Raw genomic sequence first — 25,273 nt, forward strand, 5'->3', positions numbered from 1 at the left:
GAAATATCAAAGCAAAGAGGACCCAAGCATTTTATAAACATGGAATTTGGAGTCCATGTTACCAATATTAGGAAAAGTCACTAAACTTCCTTGAGAATTCTAATAGGTCTGAGACCCATGAGACCAAGAACTGGCTCATTTTTACTTTGAATCGAGGTAATAAAGGTTTACATTAATGTCAGTATTTTGGAAGTACAAGCCCCCCCACCTCAGGTATTGCCACTGTAAGGTACACACTACCAAATGGGCCGCAGTCCACCATCAGAGTCCACGGAGCCCCCTCCCCTTTCAGTTCCATAGTCAGCTTTCAAGGGTTAGTTTTTTAAGTTTGTAATTATCTGACCCTTAGTTTGGTTTCTCTCTATTCCACATGTGACACCATCCAGTATCTATCTTTCCCCTGACTAATTTCACTTAGTCATCAAAAAAGATATATTCATGCCATTTGTGGCAACATGGATGAAGCTGAAGGGATAATGCTAAATAAAATAAGTGTTGAGTCTTGTTCAAGATCCTATGCCAGAATCCAGTACAGTAGATGCCAATATTTACTGAATAAATGAAGAAGTAAAATAAAAGGTAACCATAAATATTACATAATGGTTATAAAGGCCACTTAAAAGCTGTAAAATGTTATACACAGTCTTTACACTAACAATGATCTCCATCTTGAGTGTCTGATTCTAGGAATGGAGTTAATTCAGCAAGGCTACAGTGAGTCTCTTCTGGTAAGCCAAGGGCTGCCATTTAACGTATCCCTGGGGAGACTATGGGCTGACATGAGTTAAAACTGATAGTTTCACTCAGGGTTTGAGTCATTCTGCCCCGTTAGGTGATAAATAAAAAGGTCTCTTAAAATGTCTAGTCCACTTTTTCACCTATAGAATAATCAAATAAAAACAAGGACAGCTCAGAAACCTAACAACGCTTCAGCTAGCTTCAGACAAAGAAGTTAGCTGGAAATGGTTTAAGCTGTGTGGTTTGTCAGCTTACCTTCATCCTGATATTGTTACTACTGCAGGAGAGATGGGGAAACTTTGAGGGGGGAAAAAGTGGTACCAAGCAAAAGGTAAGATTTGAATCCTATGCTTTTGACTACTAATGTAGTGCTCTTCCATGAGACTCTGAAGTCTAAATAATTAAAAGTCTTGTAATTTTTTTAATGTCCACAAAGAATAAATATGACAGAATAAGTCTTTCTTTAACAGTCCTTTCCAGTGAGAAGACTATGGGGGACTTGGACAGGGACAGATCAGGATTGGGCAAAAAACCTTTTACTGGCATGAGTCTATTTCTGCCCTGATAATTCACATTTATGGCATCTTTCAAGCACATTGAGAGGACATCTGTCAACTTGGATAAATTGTGGAAAGAAATAGGAAGATCTAAGAGGCCATCTCCGGACACAGGCAAATCAGAGTCCTCCTACTAGGACCGGTTACTGTCAAAGCTAAAACAATGCAAGAGCAGATTCAGGTTCTCTCAGAAACAAGTTGTGGCTACATACTGTGCCAAGGTATCTTCAAAAATCACATCTCAAGGTAAAGTATCAAAGCATCACATAGAGAAGAACACATTTTTAATTGAGTTAAAATTAGGAAAATGGAGTTTTCCTCTGGGACAACTCACAAAAACCACAGACTATAATATCTTTACTGAATGTTCAGGTGAGGGTCACCCCCTTGTGTGCTTCCACAGGGGAGCCCAGATATTTTTTTTCTACAACTATACCAGAAACTATTTAAATGTGGGGACTGAGCCTTATTTACTTCTGATTCCACAGTATAATAAGCCTCTGGGAACATTAGCAAAGGCATGATAATAAATAAGCCTATAAATCTTCTAATTACATTTCAGAACACAATTTCCTTCCCCAACATGGCCGTGCACTTTACTGTCTACCTGCCTCCTGTGATGGAGAAGTCCATCACTTTCTTATAGGACAGCTTTCCTTTTTCCAAGTACTGAACCAAAATTTGATACCCTTATAGTTTTCAATAGTTTTTCTAAGCTATATTCTTGGTATAGTAAGTTCCTAACTATATGGGAAGGTGAATAATAATTTTTAGAGAAATCTTCAAAGTCAAACAGGGCCCGTATCATGGATACAAACATCCCCGATAGAAGATGGCTCATTCTATACAGTTATTTACCATAGGCAGGGAAAGTAAAAGTCCAACTCCCATCCTCTTTGAGGAAATTAAAGCTTCAGATGCAGGAAAAGAAATATGGCAGATATTAAATGTGGCTGGCAATGCAGTGCAAATAGTACAAGAATTAGATCTAAGATTTACATTATTACCTTTACCTGTGATGTCTCTGAAACCTGAGCAAGGAGCTTACTTTATTTTTTCTCAGATTATGGAAGAAAAGAACATGATAAGGTAGAAGGGAAATGAATACTGGTGCTGAAACTATTCAAATCCAAAATCCTGGTTTGCTACTTACTGGCTTACTGGTATTTGGACAAGTTATTAACTTCTATGAACCTCAGTTTCCTCATCTGTAAAATATAAATAATAAACCCTACCTCACAATGAGTTACTATTCATGAAAAGAGCACCTTTACTTTACTACAAAGTAAAGCACAGCACAAATGTCAGCTACGATCACTATCATTATGTTGAAGAACAAAATTCAGATGGACTGGTATGATAGTTATCAAAATTGGATAATCAAAATGGAAGAAAACTAAAAAGTTCTACAGTTTGAGAAGTTCATGTATGTATTAAAAAAAGCATCAGTGACTTTAATTGACCAAAACTTACTAGAAATTAACAATGAAACAGATCTCATAAAAAACAAAAGTATGAATGAAATCATTAGGTTGTGTTGATGTTAGACCAAGGGAATTCCACTCTCTCGCCATACTCATCAATTTTCAAGTGACTACTGAGTATCACATTTTAAGGAAATATAGACAAACTGAAGCTATTCAAGAGGGTGAGCAGCATAAGGAAATATTTAGGATACAGAATTTAAAGACCCACATGTTTAATTCAGATAGATGAGTTATTCTGAGGCCAAATAGCACTAGGAACATTGTTAGAAGCTACAGTGTGGTAGGCTTCATCCTAACCCAAAAAGAGTATGCAACTATCTGCGGGCAGGGTTGGAGGCAGAGAGCAAAGTATCACAGAAGATTCTTAAGTGGAGGCAGTTCTATGTGCTGGTGTTCTTTTCCTCAAGCTATTCCACCATCCATCCGTACCCAAAGGCCCAATCTCTTTGACAGGACCTATAACTCCATACCTGTCCAAATAGTTCACAATATTTGGGTTCTTGTTTTCCCTCATGACCAGGATCTCATTAATAATCAGTTCTTTCTTCGGCTGCTGCTGAAGGTTCATCTGCTTAATAGCCACCTGAAATCAGAGAACATTCAATGTATAAACAGAGTTACTCAGCATTCACTGAATACTTTCTAAAGGCCAGACCTTAAGCACTACGACATCAGAGATGAGTAAGATACAGTCTTAGTCCTTGAGGAATTCAGAGTATTAGTACAAAACAAAGGTTCTTAATATGAAGTCCTAGGACAGCAGCATTGACTACATGCAGAAACTTGCTGGAAATGGAAAACCCACTGAACCAGAAAAACTCTAATGTCTGTTTTCAGAGCTGACAGTAATTGTCTGATATATTTGTTGCACCTTCATTTGGGGAGTATATGTTGATCAGTGTTATATCTTCCTGATGCATTGCCCCTTTAATCATAATGCGGTGACCTTCTATGGCTCAAAGGATAGGTTTATTAGGAAAAGGAGAGAGAAAAAGAGAGGTGCCAGCATAGTGAGGTGGGGGCGGGGGGAGGGAAGGAGAGCTGCAAAAAGAATCCCCTTTAAGAACTACTAACAAGGCTGAATGCCCTTTTCGTAGCAGGGTAATCCCCAGGGGAAAAGGAGGTTACAGATTCCCTGCCCCACACTAAGGAAGGGCAGAGCTGGGCAGGGAGGTGAAGCTAGAGAAGAGAGGAGAGAAGAAAGGAAGGTGATCAAGAAGACCTGAAGGAGGCACATGGATTGGAGAGGCACTGGAAAGAACCTGCACTTGCTTCTCAGCCTTGGACCTGTACCAGGGGCTTCGGGGGACATGGAAGGAGAAAGAAACAGAAGAAACAGGAGGAGGAAGAAAGAAACAGAGACATGGGTGGGAGACCCATGGGGTGGCTGACAATGGCAGCCTTTATTTTGACTTGGGTTTTGATTTTGCTCTTTTTCTTCCAGACCTGCCTGGCCCCTTCTGCCCCTTTCCATGGGTGCCCACCAGAAGGTGCCTTAGACTTGTGGCAAGCTTTTGGGTCTCAGCGATCCCACTTTGGTCCAACCCTGTTTGGCTGGGTACCTAAGCAGAGGATGAGCAATTTTGGGTGCTTGATTTGGAAACTATATTCTTCCTCTTCTCTTCTCTTTATTGCACACTAATTGTATTAAGGTTCTTTTCTATTAAAGGTCTTACGCACTAGAGTATGTTTTATCTTGATGTGGAAGATGGCCAAAACTATTTAGAGCAGGCAGGTTTGGGGGTCCCAAGGTGGCCCTCCTTCTGCCCCATAACACTGTCTAATCGGATTGACTGACTTACCTCAGCAAACAGCATTACTATAATGGAAACAGAAGTGGTTTTGAACTGTGATGACTAAAGTTTTGGGCTTGTGTCTGTCACTTAATGACCATGACTAATTACAAGCTCTCTGAACCTCAGTCTCTTCATCAATATGTTAAGGATAATATTCCCAAGTCTAATCCCTCCCACCACAGGACTGTTTTGAGAATTAATAGTGTTACTTATATACAAGTAAATGAAGATGTTACTCATATATAAGTAGGAGATTTAAATAATAAAAGGAATACAACACTGAAAATGTTAATTAGAGTAGTAACTGCATTTGATGAGTATCTGGTACAGAACAGTAAGAATAACAGCAACAACCAGCTACCCTACCAACACTACTGTTTATTTAATGCCTACTGTGTGCCAGGCTCCATATCAGGTGCTGTATTTACATTATCTCAGTAAAACCTAATGACAATCCTGCCAAATAAATATCATTACCGGCATTTTTAGGTAAGGAAATTAAGGTTAACACTCACAAGAAAAATGCCCAAGGTCACAATCAATGCCCACATGTCCATATAACTCTGAATGAGGCTTCCTCAATCTGTTCCTATTACACACATTCCCTTAAGAATAAGCTTGAAAAATAATTGTTGGATCTATAAATGGAAGACTCCCCAGCATTAATAATCTTTCTTTATGTGACAGACAATAGCTCTGCTCTTCACAGCTGGTAACCCCCAGTAAGCACTCACTCACAAAGACTGAGAGCATCTTACCAGCTCCACTAAAAATTTATACTCCCTGGGGCAGGAAATGAGGTCTTCCTAACCACACTGCATTAGCCATTCTAATGGACTCTTCCATTCATAGTTTTGTAACCACAAGGCAGGCACACAGTGAAGCTGAGTTTCTCACAAGAAGCCTCGGGGACTTCCAGGAACCACCCATCACTGGCCTACCTCCCATCAAGGGCTGTGAGACCCTAGAGGCCAGAAACATAATGAGGAGCCCTAGTACCTACTTTTAACTTAGTTGTGGCCTTAAAGCCCAGAAAACACACAGGTTTAAGTTTTAGAATCCAAAGATTCTAACCTGGTCCTTTGCTAATTACTGGTATTATAACCTTACAAGTTATCTGAATGCCCTGGGTCTCAAATTTTTCATTATAAAAAGGAAATATTATCTATTTCACAGAGGGTTCTATTTAGGATTAGTGTAACTTCTTATTTTCAATCTCTGCCTCCAGTTTACCACATTTAAAATTTGGACAGTAATGTCATTCTTTCTTCCTCCCCAATATTTTGAGGTGGGTTCCTCTCAACACTACAAGATGTCCATATGTACAGCATAAAAACATGGTCCTTCACATTTATAGATGATTTTAATGTATGATGCAGGCACAGGACTGAATCTTTCATAGTTCTTAGGACAAGGTATAGCATAAAACAAATGTTCAGTAAATGCTTTATAGAATGAATAAATATAAATGAGATATAATTCTTAAAGTTCACATGTTTTTCACGTCTTACTATACTGAATTATTTCAATGCTTTTGTGCGATATATATTACCATGCACATTCTATTTTATTTTTTACATCATTGTTCATTTTTAAACAATATTTGCTTCCTCCCACCCCCTCAGGTGTAGTCCCCATAGAGTTTCCTTCCCCAAGGCACTCGTGCACCATCACCTTAGCACCCTGTGCTCCTTCCTCCCTCCCTCTGATCCCTCTCCCTCCTCCTCCCCTGCAGATTTATAATTGTCCATTTTTGCTTTGTTGTGTTTTGTACTGTTATTTTGTACTGTTTTTGTACTGTTGTTATTTTGTACTGTTTTTTTACACTGAAGTCTTATTTGGTTCCTCTATATTCCTGCTATAAGTGAAACCATCTGATATTTTTCTTTTTCCTTCTGGCTTATTTCACTGAGCATAATTCCTTCTAGCTCCACCCACGTTGTTGTGAATGGCATGAGTTTATCTTTTTTAATTGCTGAATAAGATTCCATTGTGTATCTACACCACATCTTCTTGATCCAGTCATCTATTTTGGGGCATTTGGGTTGTGTCCAGGTTTTACCTATTGTAAATAGTGCTGCAATACACATAGGGGTACAGGTGTTCTTTTGAATCAATGTTTTTGTGTTCTTTGGGTAGATCCCTAGGAGTGGAATTGCCAGGTCATATGGTAGCTCCATTTTTAGTAGACTGAGGAACCTCTAGACAGCTTTCCATAGTGGCTGGACCAGTTTGCACTCCCACCAGCAGTTTAGGAGAGTTCCTTTTTTACCACATCCTCGCCAACATTTGTTGTTGCTTGTTTTTTTGATATGTGCCATTCTTACTGGTGTAAGGTGGTATCTCAATGTGGTTTTGATTTGCATTTTCCTGATGATAAGGGATGTTGAACATTTTTTCATATGCCTGTTGGTCATTTACCATGCACATTTTATGGGATAAACATCTAGGTAATTGGATTCTCACCTTGAAAAACAGTAACTTTCTAACCATAATGATGATTTTATTTTAAAAAGTTGACATGCCCTTCATGGACCTCAATATTTGGCTTAGACACTTGTAAAAGACTTACAAGAGCACAGTGAGGTATGCAATGTCCCTTTTAACAGTGATTTCTCTAGTATACCAAGGGTTTTCTCTCACCAAAGCAGATCCTGGCAGCTTCCATTAGAGGTATCTGACTATTTTCATTGTAATAAGGGTCTCTCATTTTCTGAAACCCAGAACTTTCTCCTATCTATAGCCTACCTATTAACATTCCTACCCTATAACTAAAGAGCAGAATGCAAGGGAATACCCTTCATGTCTTCCTTCTGCTGAAGACAAGCTCTTGGGTCAGTAGACCTTAGAATTAAGGGATAGTTCTCCCAGCTGACAGAGGTACCTGCAAATGAGGACTTCAACATTTAAAAGAATCCCATGCATAGAGGAATGGAAGGACTGCTAGATGAGGAGACAAGAGACATGAGTTTAAATCTCTTCTAAATCAGCTTTCTCTCCTAAGCACCAAATTTGTATAAAAATTGCACACTGGCAGTTCCACAGCAAGGTCTCGCAGGCAGTATCCAACTTCTTCATACCTATAGCTTCACCTGTTTTCTTTTTGCTTGACTAATATCACTCACTATGAGTCATCCTCACATTCAGTCACCTAACTCTGGTGATGGGCAGACTCTGCCAAATCTACCAATCTAAGTATCTCTCAAAACCATCCATTTCTCCCACTCACACTATGCTACCAGCTTGGTTCAAACCATCATCTCTCACCTGGAATTCCATGATAACCTCCTGACTCTTACCTCCTCTAGTCTGCTCTCCACACTGTAGTCAGAGTGATTTTTTCCCCCAAAATCTGCAGGCCTCATCCTATTACTTCTCTATTTCCAGTCTGCTACAGTAATAAACTAGCAGTGTCTCTATTGAGTTAAGAAGGACTAAAAATTAACCAAAATAAAAAGAAACAATGCAGAAGCACCAGTTGGTGTACTCACCTCCTGCCCTGTGGCCACATCCATTGCAGTGTACACGGTGCCCGAAGCACTGAACAACAGGTGGAAAAGAGAAATAAAAAACACAGGTGTTCAATGAATTGAATTTGCCAAATGCCAACTCTACATACAATGTGGCAATGCAAGTGTTAATAACAGCAGCAAAAATAATCCCCCATTGCTCCCATCTCCATTCTTATATTTGAGAGGCAGCATACAGTAGTAAAGAGAATATAGGGTCTAGCAGACAAGAGACCTGAGTTCCAATGTAGAAGTAAGTACCTACAAGTTAGTATCTGAACAGATTACTCAGTTTCTTTGAGCTTCACTTTACTTATTTGTAAAGATAAGACTACACAAGAGAATTTAAATCAATCAGCATCAAGTGCTACAATAGGTCTTTAATATATACTAGTTTCCTGTTTCTGCTTCCTCCTCTTATTCCAGCACCAGTGGCAAATGGCTTTACTCTCTTGTGACCTCAAAATCTGCATCTTTAAACAGGGATAAGATTAGATATGTGACTTCAATTAGAGGTGAGGGGTAAGGGTAGGGAGAGTTTCAGAATGAGGAGGGGGGCTGAATATAATTTATCAAAAACTGATATGGACTTCTGGGGAACCAACAATGTGGGTACCAGTTACATGGGTGTGTTCACTTTTTGAAAACTCATCAAGTTGTACACTTATGTATGTTATATTCCACTACAATTTACATTAAAAAAAAAACTGTACCTACCAAAAAACTTGTATCACACTGAATAATCTAAAATAATCTCAAAGTGTTCTTCCCACTCTGATACGATGACACTTTAAAACAGTGTTTTTTAATCATTTATCTTATCATGCAGATATGTGAATTTTATATTCTAGTTTGTATTATGAAATAGGTTTTTAGTCATTTTTTCAAAGATAAAATGACATTAAATATGCTTCTTCGAATACATAGGCTCCCAGAAATTCTGATACTATTTCTACCTCAAGATAAAAATAACCTCACTATAAATACATATATGTATATGCACATACATTTACATACAGTAGGAGAGGAGAGAAAGATGGAAAGAGGAAGGGAAATAAAAAACCCTAAGAATAATGCTAGAAAGGTAATCATGTCCATTCAAAATACTAAAACCTTATTTCACGCCTATAACCATAAATATCGCATATGTTTAGGTGTATAATATGCTAAATATTTGTAATTGTGCATGCCATATGTCACATATATATATGATGCAATTTGAAGAAATTTAAAATTATCATGTATTGCAAAAATGCACTCTATGCATTATACTTCCCAGGGGAAATCACCTGTAAGATCATTTTATAGCTAGAAATTATGGTCACCAGTTTCCTAACCACCATTTTTAAGCTGGAACCCTATATCCATGCCAGGAAATTGTGATTGTAAGATGCTGGTTATTAAATAAGGATTGGATTATTTGCATGACAATTACTTCTCCATGTCTGCTCACCCACCTCTAGTCATCGTCTGTCATAAAAGTAGTGTGTATCTTCCTATCACCCTACTCCTTATCATATGCACCATTTTTAAAGAGCAAATATGCCCAGACCTCAGAGGACTGGACATTTGGGACTATGTTTCCATGATTAAGAGGTCTAGAAAGGTACCTAAGCCCACTGGTTAGTACTTAATTATTTCTAAACTGAACAGACATATGATTAGACATATGAATTCCCAATTAAAAAAGCAAATCTTCAGATCTTAAAGGTGGGGAGAAAGCAAGCAAAAAGTACAATAGTATTATTTACAACACTTGTGTGGCATTTACAGTTTTAAAATCATGGAACATGAAAACATCTACATAAGTGCTTAACTATTTTATTTCTCCCTTCACTCTAATAGTCTTGTCAAGAAAATAAGGGGAAAACATTTTACAGATGTTGCTTATTAATGGGCCTCGTGTGTTTGGGAAAAAAAGTCTGGATTTTTGGAAAGATCCTGAATCCCCAATCCCTCTCCCTTAAATTTATGAATAAAGAAACTAAAGTCCTGAGATGGAACCTGACTTGCCTGAGTTATCCATGTTACTTTCTGCTACATTCTTACTATCTTAATGTAGTTAGCTAAAGGAAATGCCATACCCAGATTATCTGTGACAAGCAAAAGGAGTGTTAACTAATTTATGCCATTAAATTAGTGTTAACTAATTTATGCCATTCAGACTTACAAAAGTATGTCTGGTAGGAAAAGCAATGGACCAGGAAAAAATGAGGTACACTCAAGTCCAGGATTTTAAGGATTAAGTTAAACAACAGATGGAAACTGTAGAATGATGCACATACACAATATCACTATATCATGCACCTCATTTTATTTTCAGAAGTTCTTTTATGCATAAAAAAGAAAACTAAATCAGAAAACTTCAAAGATTTCATTAGCAACAATGTCTTAATTCAACCAAAACTGAGCTTTCTATAAACCAGATACTTCTTTATCAGTTCTTTTTAATTGTAGCACTTTGGTAAGATCTGTGGAAATCTTATTCTTTTTCTCTTTTATATAAAAGTATATTGGGCCTCCCCGATGGCGCAGCGGTTGAGCGCTGGGTTGCGAAGCTGCCCGCAGCCTCTGCAGCGCCAATTCGATCCCCGGCTGCTCCCCGGCCATCGGAGGAGGATCCCAAATGGCGTGCAGACCTCTCCTGCCGCCCGCTGCTCCCCTCAGCAGTGTACTTCGGTCCTTCTGCCTGCTCTGCTCCCTGCTCTGGCTCTGGTGAACTCTCTCACCCTCCCGTGCTTCTGACTATACCCAGTGCTTGTATGTATGTATCAATCAATCAATCAATCAATCTTTAAAAAAAAAATTAAAAAAAAATAAAAGTATATTTACCTGAAGTAATCTGCACAAATCTTAAGAGTACAACTTGATGACTTTTTGTACATATGTACACCTCATGTATTCAGTACCAAGATCACCCTAAAGGACCCCCTCATGTTCCTTCCCAATCAATATCCCCTCCCCAGAAGTAACCATTATTCTGGCTTCTATTAGTAAATGTTATTTTGCCGGTTCTTGAACTTCATATAAATAGAATCATATAGTATCTGCTCTATAAGTCTGGCTTCTTTTGCTCAAAATAACAGCCAAACATTTTTAAGACATATCACAGTATATTATAATTTTGTGCTTGGCTATCTTCTTCTGTAGACATGAGGAACTTCAAAGCAGAGATTGTCTAATTCATAGCTGCACTCACAGTACCTCGCACACAACAGAAACTCTGTTGAGATTTGCTAAATTCAGTACACTGCAGGCAGCATACAAGATTTAAAGAAGGAACCAAAGAGCAGGGACGTGGCACCCACCCAGAAACATAGGTCCTATTACGTTAGCAGAAAGATCTGCAGTTTTGAGTCCATCCTATTTCACATTAATGCTGGTAGGTCGTAGCACTAGACAAAGGGTTAATCTGGAAAAGGAGAATTGTAACTGGGGAAGCAGGTTTTGTGCTAAGAAGTTAAACATTTTTATCACTCTCATTGCAAAAATATTTTTAGCAACTTGATCAGCTAATGGCACATCTCTCACATTAAGTACAATTCCACCAAACCTAAAGTTAGTCTAACACACCTCCAAGTGGGTACGGGGTGAGGTGGAGGAAGAAAACAAGATTTATGAGAGGCAAAACAAAAGCACACATAATTTTTAAGTCATTTCTCTAGGGAAAGAAAATGCCCCTACTAACCCTTGTCCAATCTTCTCAAATCGTGTATATTTCTTCTTAGGATCGCCCACACTCACTATGCTGCCTTTGAAAGAAACAGAGACCATGAATCATTTTTTTCCCAGATCAAGATACAAACAGGTCCATGCGCTCCCAAGCCCTGGAGGTGGCAAAAATTAAAGACTTACCTTATTATTACCACAAAACTATAATAAGCAGGTCCTTAGCTTTCCCCTATAAATTCCAATAAAAATTTTCAGCTCTTTCACTGTTTTTATTCATAGTAATCTATTTAATTTTAAATTCCTAAGAGTCAGTCATTCATTTTTAAATTCACTCATTCAATAAACAGTTATTCATTTAATATGCTCACTTACTCTGTACAAAGCCCTATGTTGAGTGCTAGGAATGATGAGGTAGATGAGACACAGTTAAGAGACCCTACTCTCCAAAAACTCAATTTCATGAAGACAAAATAAGTATAAAGTTTGATGAAAATATAATAATTACTGTGATAGATGGCAAGAGGATATAGAAAGAGACACAAAATACAGACTGCTAAGCCTTCAGAAAGGAAGTGATATCTGGGTTGATTTTTACAACGTAAGGAGGAGTTGGCCAGGGGGAATAAATAGCGAAGCAGTTACAGAAGTCCTTCAAGTGCAAAGACACAGAGGTATGAGGCAGTTCACTGGGTTTCACAACTTGCAATCTAGAGATGGTGAAACTGAGGCCCCCAGAAGGGAAGATACTTCCATCCAAGGTCACAAATCAAATTTGGTGTCAAAGCCAAGTCTAGCTGCTTGTTTTTGTTTTCCCAGTGCAATGTGCTTTCCACTAAACACCATTTACTAAGACTTGGTACTTTCCATAAAATTCTTCTATTTGATTTATAAGTGAGACAAGTATTATCATCCCTATTTAAAAGATGAGAAAAAGGAGGCCAGTAAGCCAGAGAACAATAGGAAATTGCCCAAGAACAAGGCAATGGCAGAGCTGGGGTTTCAACCTTGCCTTCAGACTATTCACTATATAAAAGCATAATCTATGGCCAAGATATCAAGTGTAATTCCCAAGGCCAGTCTGCTTTCCATCATTCCGTGTTCTAAATATTTTTTTTTAATCTGGTTCAGAGAAAAAGCCTTCATATAAGACCAAATACATGGGGTAGGTAAGTGGCTTTTCTTCATCATCTCTTAAGGACTCTGGGCAAGCGCAACTTAAAAGAATGAAAAAAAAATGTAAGTCAAACAAGAATTATCAGGAAGAATTTGAGAGCTGCTAAGCTAGAGAACCACGAGACTGAGCTTTAGAAAGCAATGCCATTCAACAGATATGGTTAAATTCAATCCTCTTTAGAAGGCGATAGGTACAAAAAAATAAATTAGTGACTTGTCAAATGGTTTTGCCAAGTCTGCAGAACAATCCAGTCCTTCCTCACCCTATCAATTCTCCTGCAGTTTATTAGAACACACAAATAAGCTACCCTAACATGTTCCCATTTCTTGCCACTAAAGAAAGTAAAATAAAAGTTTCTGCCTGAAAGGAAAAGGCAACAAGCTTTATCACAGGGACACAAGTCACGTTCTAACCCCAGTCCTGTCAATTTCTGGATATGTAGTTTGGGACAGGGTATTTAGCAGTTCTGAGTCTCAATGCCTTAACTGCGAAAATGAGGATTATAATGCCTATCTTCACAAGGTTTTTATGAGGAATAAATGGGGAAAAATCAGGAAAATACATGGCTTGTCATTTGATACATAGTACAGGCTCATAAAAGGTTAGCTTTCCTTCTCTCTTTCCTGCAACCAAGAGAGCAGATCTGTCTTGTCCTAGGTCAATGGCAAGCATAAATAATCACAGCACTCTTTCCCACCAGGTACACACAAGGCGTCAAGTCATTCTCAACACAACATTCCAGACTATTTGCTAGATAAAAGCTATTTGTTATCTCCATAACCTGGGCGTAGGGGGGTGTGACATGGATAGTTCTCAAAATAAGTTATTCACACTCTCTCCTCACATTCCCATGCCAACATGGTATCTAATTAGAGCCAGTGAGACATAGTGGGTGCAGGAACACAGTGAGCAGAGGCATAATGTGCGGCTAATAAGCATAACCAGTCAGCCACATGGACCACGTCTAGGGCCAAGATAGTTACAGCAATGGAATTCCATCCTTGTGTTCAACCAGTTACCTATGAGAGAAAAGTTCAGAAAGCTGCAAAGTACTTACGTAATTTCTCCAAAATCTCCTCATCAGACATTTTAGGTTTCTTCTTCTGTTTCTCAGTATTCCGAGTGAGAGTATCTGGTGGAGCAGCATTATTCTCAGTAGGTGAAATGGGAGATGTAGCCACGTCCCGAGTTGGAGTAACAGGAAGTGGTTCAATCACGGACCGTGTGTATACCTGCGTTGTTGGTGCAAGAATTTGGCAAGGCCAGCCTTTGTTAGCATGAGGAAGCTCATTAGCCTCTTACAGATATGTGTTAGAATGTCCAAAGAAGAAAAAAATGCAGACAAATTCATCCTTTCTTCTAGATCAATGTACACCTGAGGGATTAGTGAAAGTGTGAACATCGAAGATATTCAATACAAGATAGACAACTCAACAGAAATGATTTGAAGGAGCATCGAGTGTTAAATGGGAATCTGTTTCATCTGTAATATTCTATTCTTTCCCTCATTGAAATATCTTATATTCCCACAGAACTTTGCAACTGCTAATACAACACTTAACATTATCTTCTTCTGAGTTTTACTCCTTCTTTAAATCCTGGACTCTTTCAGAGAAGGGACTACAACAGTTCTTCTTTAAGAGGCAATGGGCTGTAGTCATTTCAATCCCAGATTCTGGAATCTGACTGCCTGGTCTTAAATCCCAACTCTCATTCTTCCTATTTGTATGACCTGAGATAGGTTACTTAACTTCTTTGTGCTTCAGTTTCATTTGTAAAATGATATTAATGATACCTATCTTACGCTAATAAGATAAGTTGTGGTAATAAATTATTTGATGTGTAAAATGGTTAGAATCACACCTACCAGATGATATGATTTTCAATTTTAGCTAATAATACATTTTCTATTCATTCATTTACTTAAAAACATCCACTGGAAATCTATTTTTTGCCTCACTTCGTACAAACCTTTGCCCCCATCCTCTCATTCATATGAAAGAAATGTCATTAAAGTTCTGAATAAGCCAGAAAGGGATAAATGTCATAGGAAATGAGCAAAGTATATACTGTTGTGGTACAGAAGAAGTACTCATAGATTATATCCCCTTTCCCTGTGACATGTTTCAAGGCATTTAATTTTTTTTCATAAATAGATCACAATTATCTTTCAACTCTATGAAAACAGAATCCCCGAATTTCTGTAACTTAAGCTACTGCCTAACAAAAAAACAGGGATTCAGGAAAATGTTTGATGAATCAATGAACAAACAAGTGGAATTCATAAGCTGGATCTTAAAGAACGGACAGTATTTTAATAGGTGGAAATAGGAGCACACTTTCCACACAGTGTAAAGAGTAATAAATCAAGACAATGAGACCAGAGACTATAGCTTCTTTCTTGACTGCTCTAACATAATGAATTATTAATTTTCAATTCTAGTAGCTATAAACAAACTATATCCCTGGTACCTAAATCTATACTTTGATGCCTTGTCCTCCTACTTTGGTTCTTCTTATATGGCTCCTTGAAAGTGTAGACCCTACCTTTCCTTTCTCTAACATTATTTGTATCTGGCTCCTGGCACAGGCTCCTCTGCACACACAGAGAAGTCACTATCCTATAGGGGAAAGCAACCTGGGCTTGGAGTCAATTCCCTGCTTTCATTCCTGGCTCTTGCTTACCAAGAGACTCTTGGTAGATCAATTTTGCCTTTCCATATCTCAACTTTGCTATAAACTAAGAATTAACAATGCCTTTTCAGAAAAAGAATTCTATGAAGATCAAATTTATCGATTCATCTGTTCATTCAGTATTTACTATCTTTCTGGATCTAACACCTGCGAAGTAATAACTATATTAAGCACTGCAAGTGTGTGTGTATGTGTGTGTGTGTGTGTATTTCTTCTGCTTTAGAGGGGAGCTGATGGTATAGCGGGGGAAAAATAAAACCACTTTTCTTAATGAACATGTTTATAAACCAAAAAGGCCATATCGATGTGAACTATCTTGATAACTTCCAGTTCTGAAGCTCATTTTACTTATGGTAACTTTGTGACCTTAAGAAAGGGTGATTCCACAGATTCTGTTTATAAGTTCTCAACCTAAAAGGTCATACAATACCCTTGAATTTCCTTCAAAGTATCTCTCACAGTCGACCAACTTCAGCTCGAACACCTCCCTTAATACCGCACTCCAGAGGCAGCCTTTTATTTGTATTATCACAGAGTTTAAGCCCTAATCCTTCTTTTGTTATGAGGCTCTTGTATAATAAAAAATCCAAACAAAGAAACCCTAAAAAAGTATCATCTGATGATAGGTCAGTGCTTAATGACAGTGAGCAGAAGCATAATGTGCATGGGGATATAAAAGGCATGGGGACTAGACTGTATAAAGTGAGGACAGAGACTGTGGTTATTCTGACAATATGAGAACCTCAAAGGAAGTTAAATAAAAATCATTGCCAACATCCGGCATCAAAATGCACTCCTGATGTCTAGTACATTAATAGCACTAACATATTTATAAATTCTCTTGGGTCTTTCAGTATCATCATTGATAGTCTATGAGGCTGAACGCTGCACATTTAACAGAGAAGAAAAGATCTGCAGCTGGCTAATATGTTGCTTCCCAGGAGACTAGATAATTGATACTAGCCCTGCACTAAGTAACATTAATTCTATATATCTTCCTAAATGTCTGTGCAGAACAGGCTAAGTAAACTAAGGCTGGGTTGGTATAAACACAAGTTTTTAGGACACTTTGGTACAATCTGCAAACCAATGATAAATAAATATACCACTTCTTGCCTATCACACAGAAAATTCCTAATCACACAGAAAACTCAGTGATTTAACCAGCTCCAAAACAGGACATCTACCAGAATGCTAAACCTCTAGACTTCAACACCATCTCCCATCCTTCCCTCACATGCTAATAGATCACATAGCTGTGTATATTCCCAAAGACTTACAGATTTTGTATGCTCTGGGCGAGGAGCAATCACTGGAGGTGGGGTAGCATCATCATCATCATCTTCATCTTCTGAAACTGGAGGCACTGCTGGAGTCTCAGATACTGTCTTCACATTCTACATGGGGAGAAAGGTAGATTCATCAGGTCCATTTGCCATGGTACCTAATCTATCAGGATCATCAATCCGCCAAAAGAAAATTCATCCTGATACTCCTTCTGAAACCCACACTAGTCTCCAAAAACTCCAATGTTGTGTAGTCAGTCTCAGAACACAGTCGGCTTCCCTCTCCTTCAGCTATCACCATCTACTCAGTCGCTGGGAGGATTCCTTCTCCCACCCAAAGTCTAACTGTGGAATGGGAAATCAGTTTATAGCTCTTCTACCTACCTCCCTCACTCCACCTAAGGAAAAATTCATAGTTCCTTCTTACTCCATGAATTTTACTCTCCACATTGAACAGTCTAACGTCTGAGTTGTAGGGAAGGGATCACAAGTTTGGAATAGTAAGAAGTTTATCCCTGTAACTCCTCACTCTTTTCTAACATGGTAAATCAGTGAGACTTTTGCCTCTCATTTTCTTTTCTTTACCAAAACCTACTAGACCCATTATATGATTAGATGCCCTCATCTCAAACCAGGAAGATATAGAAAACCAGGAGTCCCAAGAAGACAATAAGTTTCTCCCCAGACTGAATGCTATCCATTTCACTAAGCTTTGCCCTGCAGTGGAATGAACCTTAAAGTACCACTAACTGAATCTGCTATAATCTCAAACAATTCGATTTTCCCATGAAAACTGTAACAAAGCTGGGCCAAGATTGGCAGGTTTTAGGGCAGGTCCAGGCAAAATTTCATACCATTACTGTTTAGAACACAGATTCATGAGACAAAGTAGCTCCAAAACATGAGGTTTAATAGAGATTAACTGATGGCTCCATCAGAGGCAAAAGGAATCTTTTAATATACATTGATATTATTCAACTTTTTCAGATATTTTCAGAACACCTACTTTGTATTTATTAAGACACTGTGATGAATGCTGTTGACATAAAGTTTCAAAAATGAAAAAGATGGTCCATGTCTGAAAGCAGCTCACCAGCTAATATAGGAGACAGAGGATAAGTTCCCCTCCTACCTGCCTTTTGGGGTTTCCAGGCAGAGGAAAGTCAGAATGACAGATAACTGAAGGAACTTACCTAGCAGAATACTAGTCTATGTCACTGTATGGAAGACTGGCTTTTACCACATCTGACATACTATGGCAAGAAAAACTGGTCATCTCATAGATCCTACCACAACCTCCACTAAAGGACACAACTTAAAAACTGACATAGGCATAGGACATAGGCATATGAAAACAACTAGCTTTGGTGATCAGAGGCAATGACTCTGTCTACTTGGCCTCAACCGTCAATACTTGAAGAAATGTGGAGGAAAGATGAGTGGTATAATTTGAAGGGTGACTTTAAGTCCCTTTCAGTTCTAAAATACAATACTGTAATGCATGTAAGTGATGTGTTTAACTACACTTTAAATTTTTTTTAATTTATATATATTTTACATCATTGTTCATTTTTAAACAATGTTTGCTTCCCGCCCCCCTCAGGTGTTGTCCCCATAGAATTTCATTCACCAGTGCGCCCGTGCACCATCACCTCAGTCTCCTGAGCTCCTCCCTCTCTCCCTCCAATCCCTCTCCCACCCCCCTCCCCTTCTAACTCCCCTTTTTTCTACTTAGCTACCGGCAAGCTGCTTGGGCAGTATTCTTCCAGTGAGGGAAGCAATATCTTTTCTACAATGCATGGAATGAAGTGTTTAACAAGATTTGTAATACAAATAATTCCTACATGCAGTATCTATAGAATCTCTCTGAACTGTCAGATTTTCTTAAATTCTCTTTCTGAATTACCTATTTCCTTTGGGTCAGTATCACTGCTTTATCTTAGTTCTTCTTTTTAATGCTTTGTTCCTCTCAAGTGTCTAGAGATCCTCAGCTATCCATTATTTACAAATGAAGCACTGATTGCTGTATGTAATAAACACGAGTTTCTTCTGTAGTTATGTAAGTCTGTTTCTCCATTGTCCCTTCCTCTGAATGGGAGGTCTGATGCAGTCTGCTATGTGAGTTATGGAGATGTGGTTATGACAAGCATCACTTTAGGGTATGCTGACATGGAAAAGGATATAGGATAGAGACTCCGCTCTTCCCAGTTATTGAAAATATAAGAAATTCATCTTGGGATGGAGAAATATATTTCTTCCACTGTAGAGCTGCTTATCCACCGTCTCTGCCCTCTCACCCGCCTTTAAAGAATTATAGTTACATCAGGTTGTACTCTACTTCTCTCCTCAGGTCCTTACACCCAGCTCTGGAATTTCTTCAAGCAGGAATTTACTTTCTTTAAAAAATTATGTGGCCTAAGTTTACAATCAAGATTCTACTACCTAGTGCTCACTGAAAGATGGAGATTGCACCTGGTGTTTCAAATGAAGAATTTTAATTAATTTTACCCTTGACGATGACCTGGGACTTCTTCCTGCTTCGTGTATGTCTCTGTGTGTGTTCGCTCAGCCCATTTTCTCTGGAGCTACTTTGATCTTACTTAGAGAATTTTCTCTTTGACGTACCTTTAAGTTGTTTCTTTTGCTCTGATCATTCTAATCTTCTCTGCTTTCTATCTTCCATGAGTTGCTGACAATAGTTCATTTATGTCCTGCTTAAGTTTTCGAACACTGTTTTGGTGTTTTTTTAAAAATATATCTTTTCTAGAACTAAGAAATTTGGGATAGCAAGAGAGATGGGCACATGAATTCATTCTACTAATCTGACCCAATTCTACAGGAATCTTTGTAAGATGTTAGCTAAACTAAAACACACATCCAACTACATCAATCTCCTATTTAAAATACTTCCTTAGCTCCAAAAGAAAGTGCTAGGTCTCTGGCCAGATATAATGCTTCCTAAACAATTTGGCTTTTGTTTATGCTATTTTGTACAAGAAAGCACTTCTTTATACTACCAGGCATAATAAATCACTTCATCAGATATGACTGTATTGTACATTGTTCATACCTCTTTTGCAGTCCTTATCCCTCTAGTCTGTCATTAATTTTTCCTCAAGGAGTAAGACAGTGCATATTCATTTTTATATCACTAATACCTGGCCACAAAGAAAGTGCTAAGTAAATATTTACAGTATAAATTAAAATAATGATTAGGAGAACTCAATTTTGGATGGGTTTCTACTAGGGAGCAAGTCGTTTACTCTCTCTGACCCTCAATTTCTTAACCTGTGTTATGAGGATAACGATCCAGTCCAATTGTTTCAAAAATCAAGTAGTATCATCCATGTGACACTAATATGAAATAATGAGATGATTCCACTATATTTCCTAGTCAGGATATATACTGTACTGAGCCACAAGGACAAACATTCTGAATTAGGGGAGAAAAATTTCCTTGACAGCCTGAATGGTTTAATTGTAGATACCAAACCAGTGCAGGTTTTTTGACCAAGCAGGTGTCATCCTCTCCGCCATATGGCGTGAGCCCCAGGGCTCCTCCTCCTCAATAACAAACAACATAGCTAACATTGTACTGCAGTCTCCTTTAGAACGCCTCCCTGATACCTTCTTTCTTAGATCCCTGCCATGGTGAGAGGAATCCCGTACTGGGACTCAGAAGACCCTAATGCTAGTTGGAGTTCTGCTGCAACAGTTAGTTATGAGTATTTAGAAAAATCTATTTTTCTACCTGTGACATGAAGGTAATATTACTTTCTTCACAAGGCAATTGTGGGGTCTAATTATGCTAACATATATAAAACTGTATGTGCCTGGCATATACTGATCATTCCTTATATAAAAACATAAAGACATTTGAGTTACAAAGCTCTGTTCTGCTTTGTGCAGACCCCTTCCTCAATAATTTACTGATTAATAACCTCAAGAAACTTCCAAACATCTTAGTTTTTGCAAGTTCTCCCCCATCTTGTAACCACATCTCTTCCATCTGATGAGAGGAGAATGAACCAGGAGAAAAAATGTGGGCTGGGAATCAGATATCCTATAGCCATTAACACTCCTCTATTTCAGTTTTATTGTCTATTAAACAAGGATAATAATGCACCTCATTAAACTCCTCTGAGGATTTAAAGAAAGTGAGTAAGAAAAGACCCAGTATGCTAAAAGGCACTAGACATATGATTTTTAAAAAATAATAGCAAAAACGACTCAGAATGATTCCCATTAATGGAAGCATAATACAAAGTATTTTCATGGTAATTCCATATTATGTTAGAACTCACCATTTTCCTGCTTAAATTTTTTCAAAAGCTTCTCGCTACCTTTAAAATAAGGTTAAAATTCCAACATGATCTGACCTGCCACCCAGTCCTCCTCACCACCCATCTCTAGTCTCTTCACACTCCACATTCCAATCATAACAAACCACTTACAGTTCCCTGTGCAAACATAACTCATGAACTTCTTTGCTTTTGTACATGCCATTTATTCTCTGTCTGGACTATGATTGTCTCTCCTTAATTCTTGCTTTAGATAACTAAATGATTCAACTCAGACTCTACCATCAAGGGACATATCTAGCTGTTCATTCAGGAAATGGTCAGTTGCAAGTTGCCAAGGATATAGCAATTAATGAGTCAGACATAGTCTTTTATGTCACTCACAAGACTGGGGGTTCTTAGGAGGCCAGATAATGTCTGATTCATATCTATACTGCCATTTCTCCACATGGGACCTGGCATAGAGTAGAGACTTTGAAAATGTTTAGTAAAACAATATGACATAAGCATCTTTGTATAAAAGGTGTAAAGAATAGCAGTATTCTCCTATATATCACAGCTTACTAGATTTTAAACCCTTACAAACATATCAACATTTCATTTTATTTGCTCTGGAATAGAATCTATAAATTGAGAGAAGAGAGGAACTGTGAAATCATCTAATTTTACTTCCATTCAATTCATCAATGATTTCTATAATATCCCTTCAAGTAACAGGCATTCACTACAACTTCACTTCTATTCTGAATAGAATCTATTCTCCTCAACATTTAGTTCTAATCCTGGTTTTATGAACTGGCCAACCAAAGAAAGGAAATTCTTTCTAAATTCAGGTAAATTGAAGTCATGTCCCAGTAAGGGATTTCATTTTATTGAAAAAAACTGAAGCTCAGAAAAGCAAATTGACTTTCCCAAGATTCAAAGCTATAGATGAAAAACTGAGCCAAGAAGTTAGCTCTTAAGGTTCTATGGTTACCATTTCTAGAGCATTAAAAAAATTAAATGCTGGAAGAGATTCCCACTGTTTATGAGGTCTAATTGCTTTATTGTATAGATAGGGACTATGAAGTCCAGGGTGGGAAAGTAACTAAGATGAATGCCTCTCAGTCTAGGCTCTGCATCTACGACATATGGTCTTGATCCCTAACTATATCAGAACAGAAGAAACAAAGACTTACCAAAGTGTTGGATGAATTATAATCCTCAGCTAATTTATCTGCAAAAGAAAAAAAACAAGACAAAGGACACAGTCAATAAACAATAACCAATTAATCTTTTCTTGAGAGGTAAGGAAGCCTATCCAGTCAAGTACTTTCCAAGCTCATAGGATAATATAGTATGACTGCTTCTATGGGTCCAACACCATGCTAAGCACATTATATATATTACCTTCTCTAATCCTTACTTCAACACTAAGTACTATCATTAGGTCTTCTTTTATGGATTTGTTGAGAGGTTCCTAGAAGTAAAGGAAGTTGCCTTTGGTGACACAGGTTAAACAGGAGTCAAGATCTGAATCCTGACCCAATCCTAAACATTTTTTTTTCACTTTCTTTTTTTTGGTTATAGATAATTTTTTTTTTAATTTTTATATTCCCCATACAATTGCAAACTCCTTATTTTGACCCCATCCCTCCTTTCCCCACCCTACCCCCCATAGTGTGTCTCTGGTTCATAGTTGTTTGTTGATCTTGATTTTTTCTTTCTTATAGTTATTCTTTTTCCTGGTCCCTTATTTAGGTTTTCTAGATTCCTGTTATGAGTGAGACCATCCGGTATTTTTCTTTTTCTTTCTGGCTTATTTCGCTGAGCATGATCCCTTCCAGCTCCATCCATGTTGCTGCAAATTGCATGTGTTTATCTTTTTTGATTGCTGAGTAATATTCCGTTGTGTATATGGACCACATCTTCTTGATCCAGTCATCTATTTTTGGGCATTTGGGTTGTTTCCAAAGCTCAGCTATTGTAAATAGTGCTGCTATAAACATAGGGGTGAAGTGGGCAGAAGAGCTAAAAAGAAACTTCTCCAAAGAGGAAATACAAATGGCCAACAGGCATATGAAAAAATGTTCAACATCACTTGCAATCAAGGAAATGCAAATCAAAACTACAATAAGATACCATCTCACACCGGTGAGAATGGCACATATTAAAAAAACTAGCAACAACAAATGTTGGCAAGGATGTAGAGAAAAAGGAAACTCTCCTGCACCGCTGGTGGGAGTGCAAACTGGTCCATCCACAATGGAGAGCTGCGTGGAGATTCTTCAACCTACTAAAGGTAGAGCTTCCACATGATCCAACAATTCCACTCCTAGGTATTTACCCAAAGGACACAGAAAAATTAATCCTAATCCTAAATATTATGCTAGAACTTTATCCATACTATCAGCTGTATCACCACTGGACCTCAATGGCTAAAGAAATTTCCTGCATTCTACGAGAAAGGGAAAGAATTCCTGGTTACCACCATCCTAAGCCACTCATGAAAAATCATGAACAGGCTGCAGCTACAATTTGTAGAAAGAACCCTCCATAAGGTCTGTTTCCCACAAGAGAGGGAAACCAAGGCTTCGGAAAAGAGAGGGACTAATCATGTCAAGTCTAATTAAAGGCAGAGTTTTGTTCCTAAGAACAGGTTCAAACTCCCCAGTAAGACAATTACCATATTTCATTGACTCAAAGGTGTACATTTTAACACTAACATCTCTGAAACAGAGATGAATCCTACAAAGGTATTACATGATTTAATTGCCAACACTTTCTTTCTTTTGTGGTATATTAGGTAACAGTGGATCTTACAATCAGTGATATCTTAGACTTGTGAAAATATAAAACATGAACCTAGTAAAGATCTTAGCAAGAAAATAAGTTTAAAGACCGAGAATTATGTTTGTTTGTTTTTAATTCCTAAAGGTCCAAGAAGAAACTGGCTTTGTCAGTTCACCACAAACGGTATTAAGAAATATTCTACCAAATCTAAAATATCTTTCACTAAGAATCAACACCAGAAAACTTCCAAGATCTCAACTCCAGCAATATGAGAAAGTGCCAAATAAAGCTTCTCTGGTTCTATGGCAAATCCTAAACCCCACAAAGCAGGAAATACAGCAGACTGTGATAATATGTTCTTAAAACATATCCTGAACAGCCAGCTGTATTGTGGAGAAATCAATTCAGGATATACTTTAAACATAATTCATTTGTTTTTCCTGTCCGAAGAAACATCTGTGTAGGCACAGAAAAGTGCAACTGTACAACACTGTACAGTGCCTTTACTGTACCACACTGGACCGTATGCCTTGCTAGTGTTTACATGATGTCAGTATTCTGGTAATAAATATGTCTGTTATACCAGTAAGCACTGTTTCTTTTAAACGTGATATAAAATTTCTGTACAGCAAAATCAATTCAAAGCACAGAAAGACAGAGCAGAAAGTATTTCGATCCTTTTGTTCTACAAATGAGAAAACTAAGGTTCAGAGAGGGAAAGAAACTGGTTCAAGGTTTCTTTTAATGGCATAGTAGGGCTAAAGCCCATGACTTTGGGTTGTCAATCTTGTCTACATTTTGCTTATCATATTAGCTACTAGTTGGTACGGGGGAAAGGGCTAAAAAATGACAAAAAATTTGGCATGGAGGATTGTGCTTAGATGTCAGACAGCAAAGGAATTAAGGGCACTAGTTAAAACACACTTCCATCTCATATCAACTAAATCACCCAAAGTCACTTCTCTTCTCTAAACCTAATTAATTTCTCTGAGTTTGTAAGATGGGGTAATAGTCCTTGCCCTGACAAATCTCTAAGGTCATCATGAGAATCAAATGAGATCATTCATGTGCAAGCATATACAAATTAGTGTTATCATAATTAATGGTATGAATAAAGGGGAAACAGGTAAAGGGAAGATATAACTTTAAAAATAAATTCTGCCAAGTATATAATTTTGGCAGGCATTGGATATGATCTTCAACTTCTAAAAAACAAGAAAATCTTGTATGTATACAAACACAACATCCATTATGGACACGTGTGCACAAATTTATACACAGAGCAGT

At 37.9% G+C, this 25,273-nt stretch overlaps 1 protein-coding gene across 6 annotated transcripts in view; it reads right to left on the bottom strand.

The window, feature by feature from the left end:
• The window catches only part of PAK1 (p21 (RAC1) activated kinase 1), a 147,129-nt gene that overhangs the window by 13,228 nt on the left and 108,628 nt on the right, over nucleotides 1-25,273 (bottom strand). For all 6 annotated transcript variants that reach the window (XM_037523023.2, XM_037523025.2, XM_037523024.2 and 3 more), the window contains exons 5-10: nucleotides 22,393-22,430; nucleotides 16,908-17,024; nucleotides 13,991-14,165; nucleotides 11,776-11,839; nucleotides 8,070-8,118; nucleotides 3,253-3,365 (exon numbers count right to left, since the gene is read on the bottom strand). In XM_037523023.2, the coding sequence (XP_037378920.1) occupies nucleotides 3,253-3,365; nucleotides 8,070-8,118; nucleotides 11,776-11,839; nucleotides 13,991-14,165; nucleotides 16,908-17,024; nucleotides 22,393-22,430 (556 nt within the window). The remainder of the gene's footprint in view (nucleotides 1-3,252; nucleotides 3,366-8,069; nucleotides 8,119-11,775; nucleotides 11,840-13,990; nucleotides 14,166-16,907; nucleotides 17,025-22,392; nucleotides 22,431-25,273) is intronic.

This window comes from Talpa occidentalis, unplaced genomic scaffold (genome assembly GCF_014898055.3).
Source record: "Talpa occidentalis isolate TD23 unplaced genomic scaffold, MPIMG_talOcc4v2.1 talOcc4.3, whole genome shotgun sequence".
Classification (NCBI taxonomy): Eukaryota; Metazoa; Chordata; class Mammalia; order Eulipotyphla; family Talpidae; genus Talpa; species Talpa occidentalis.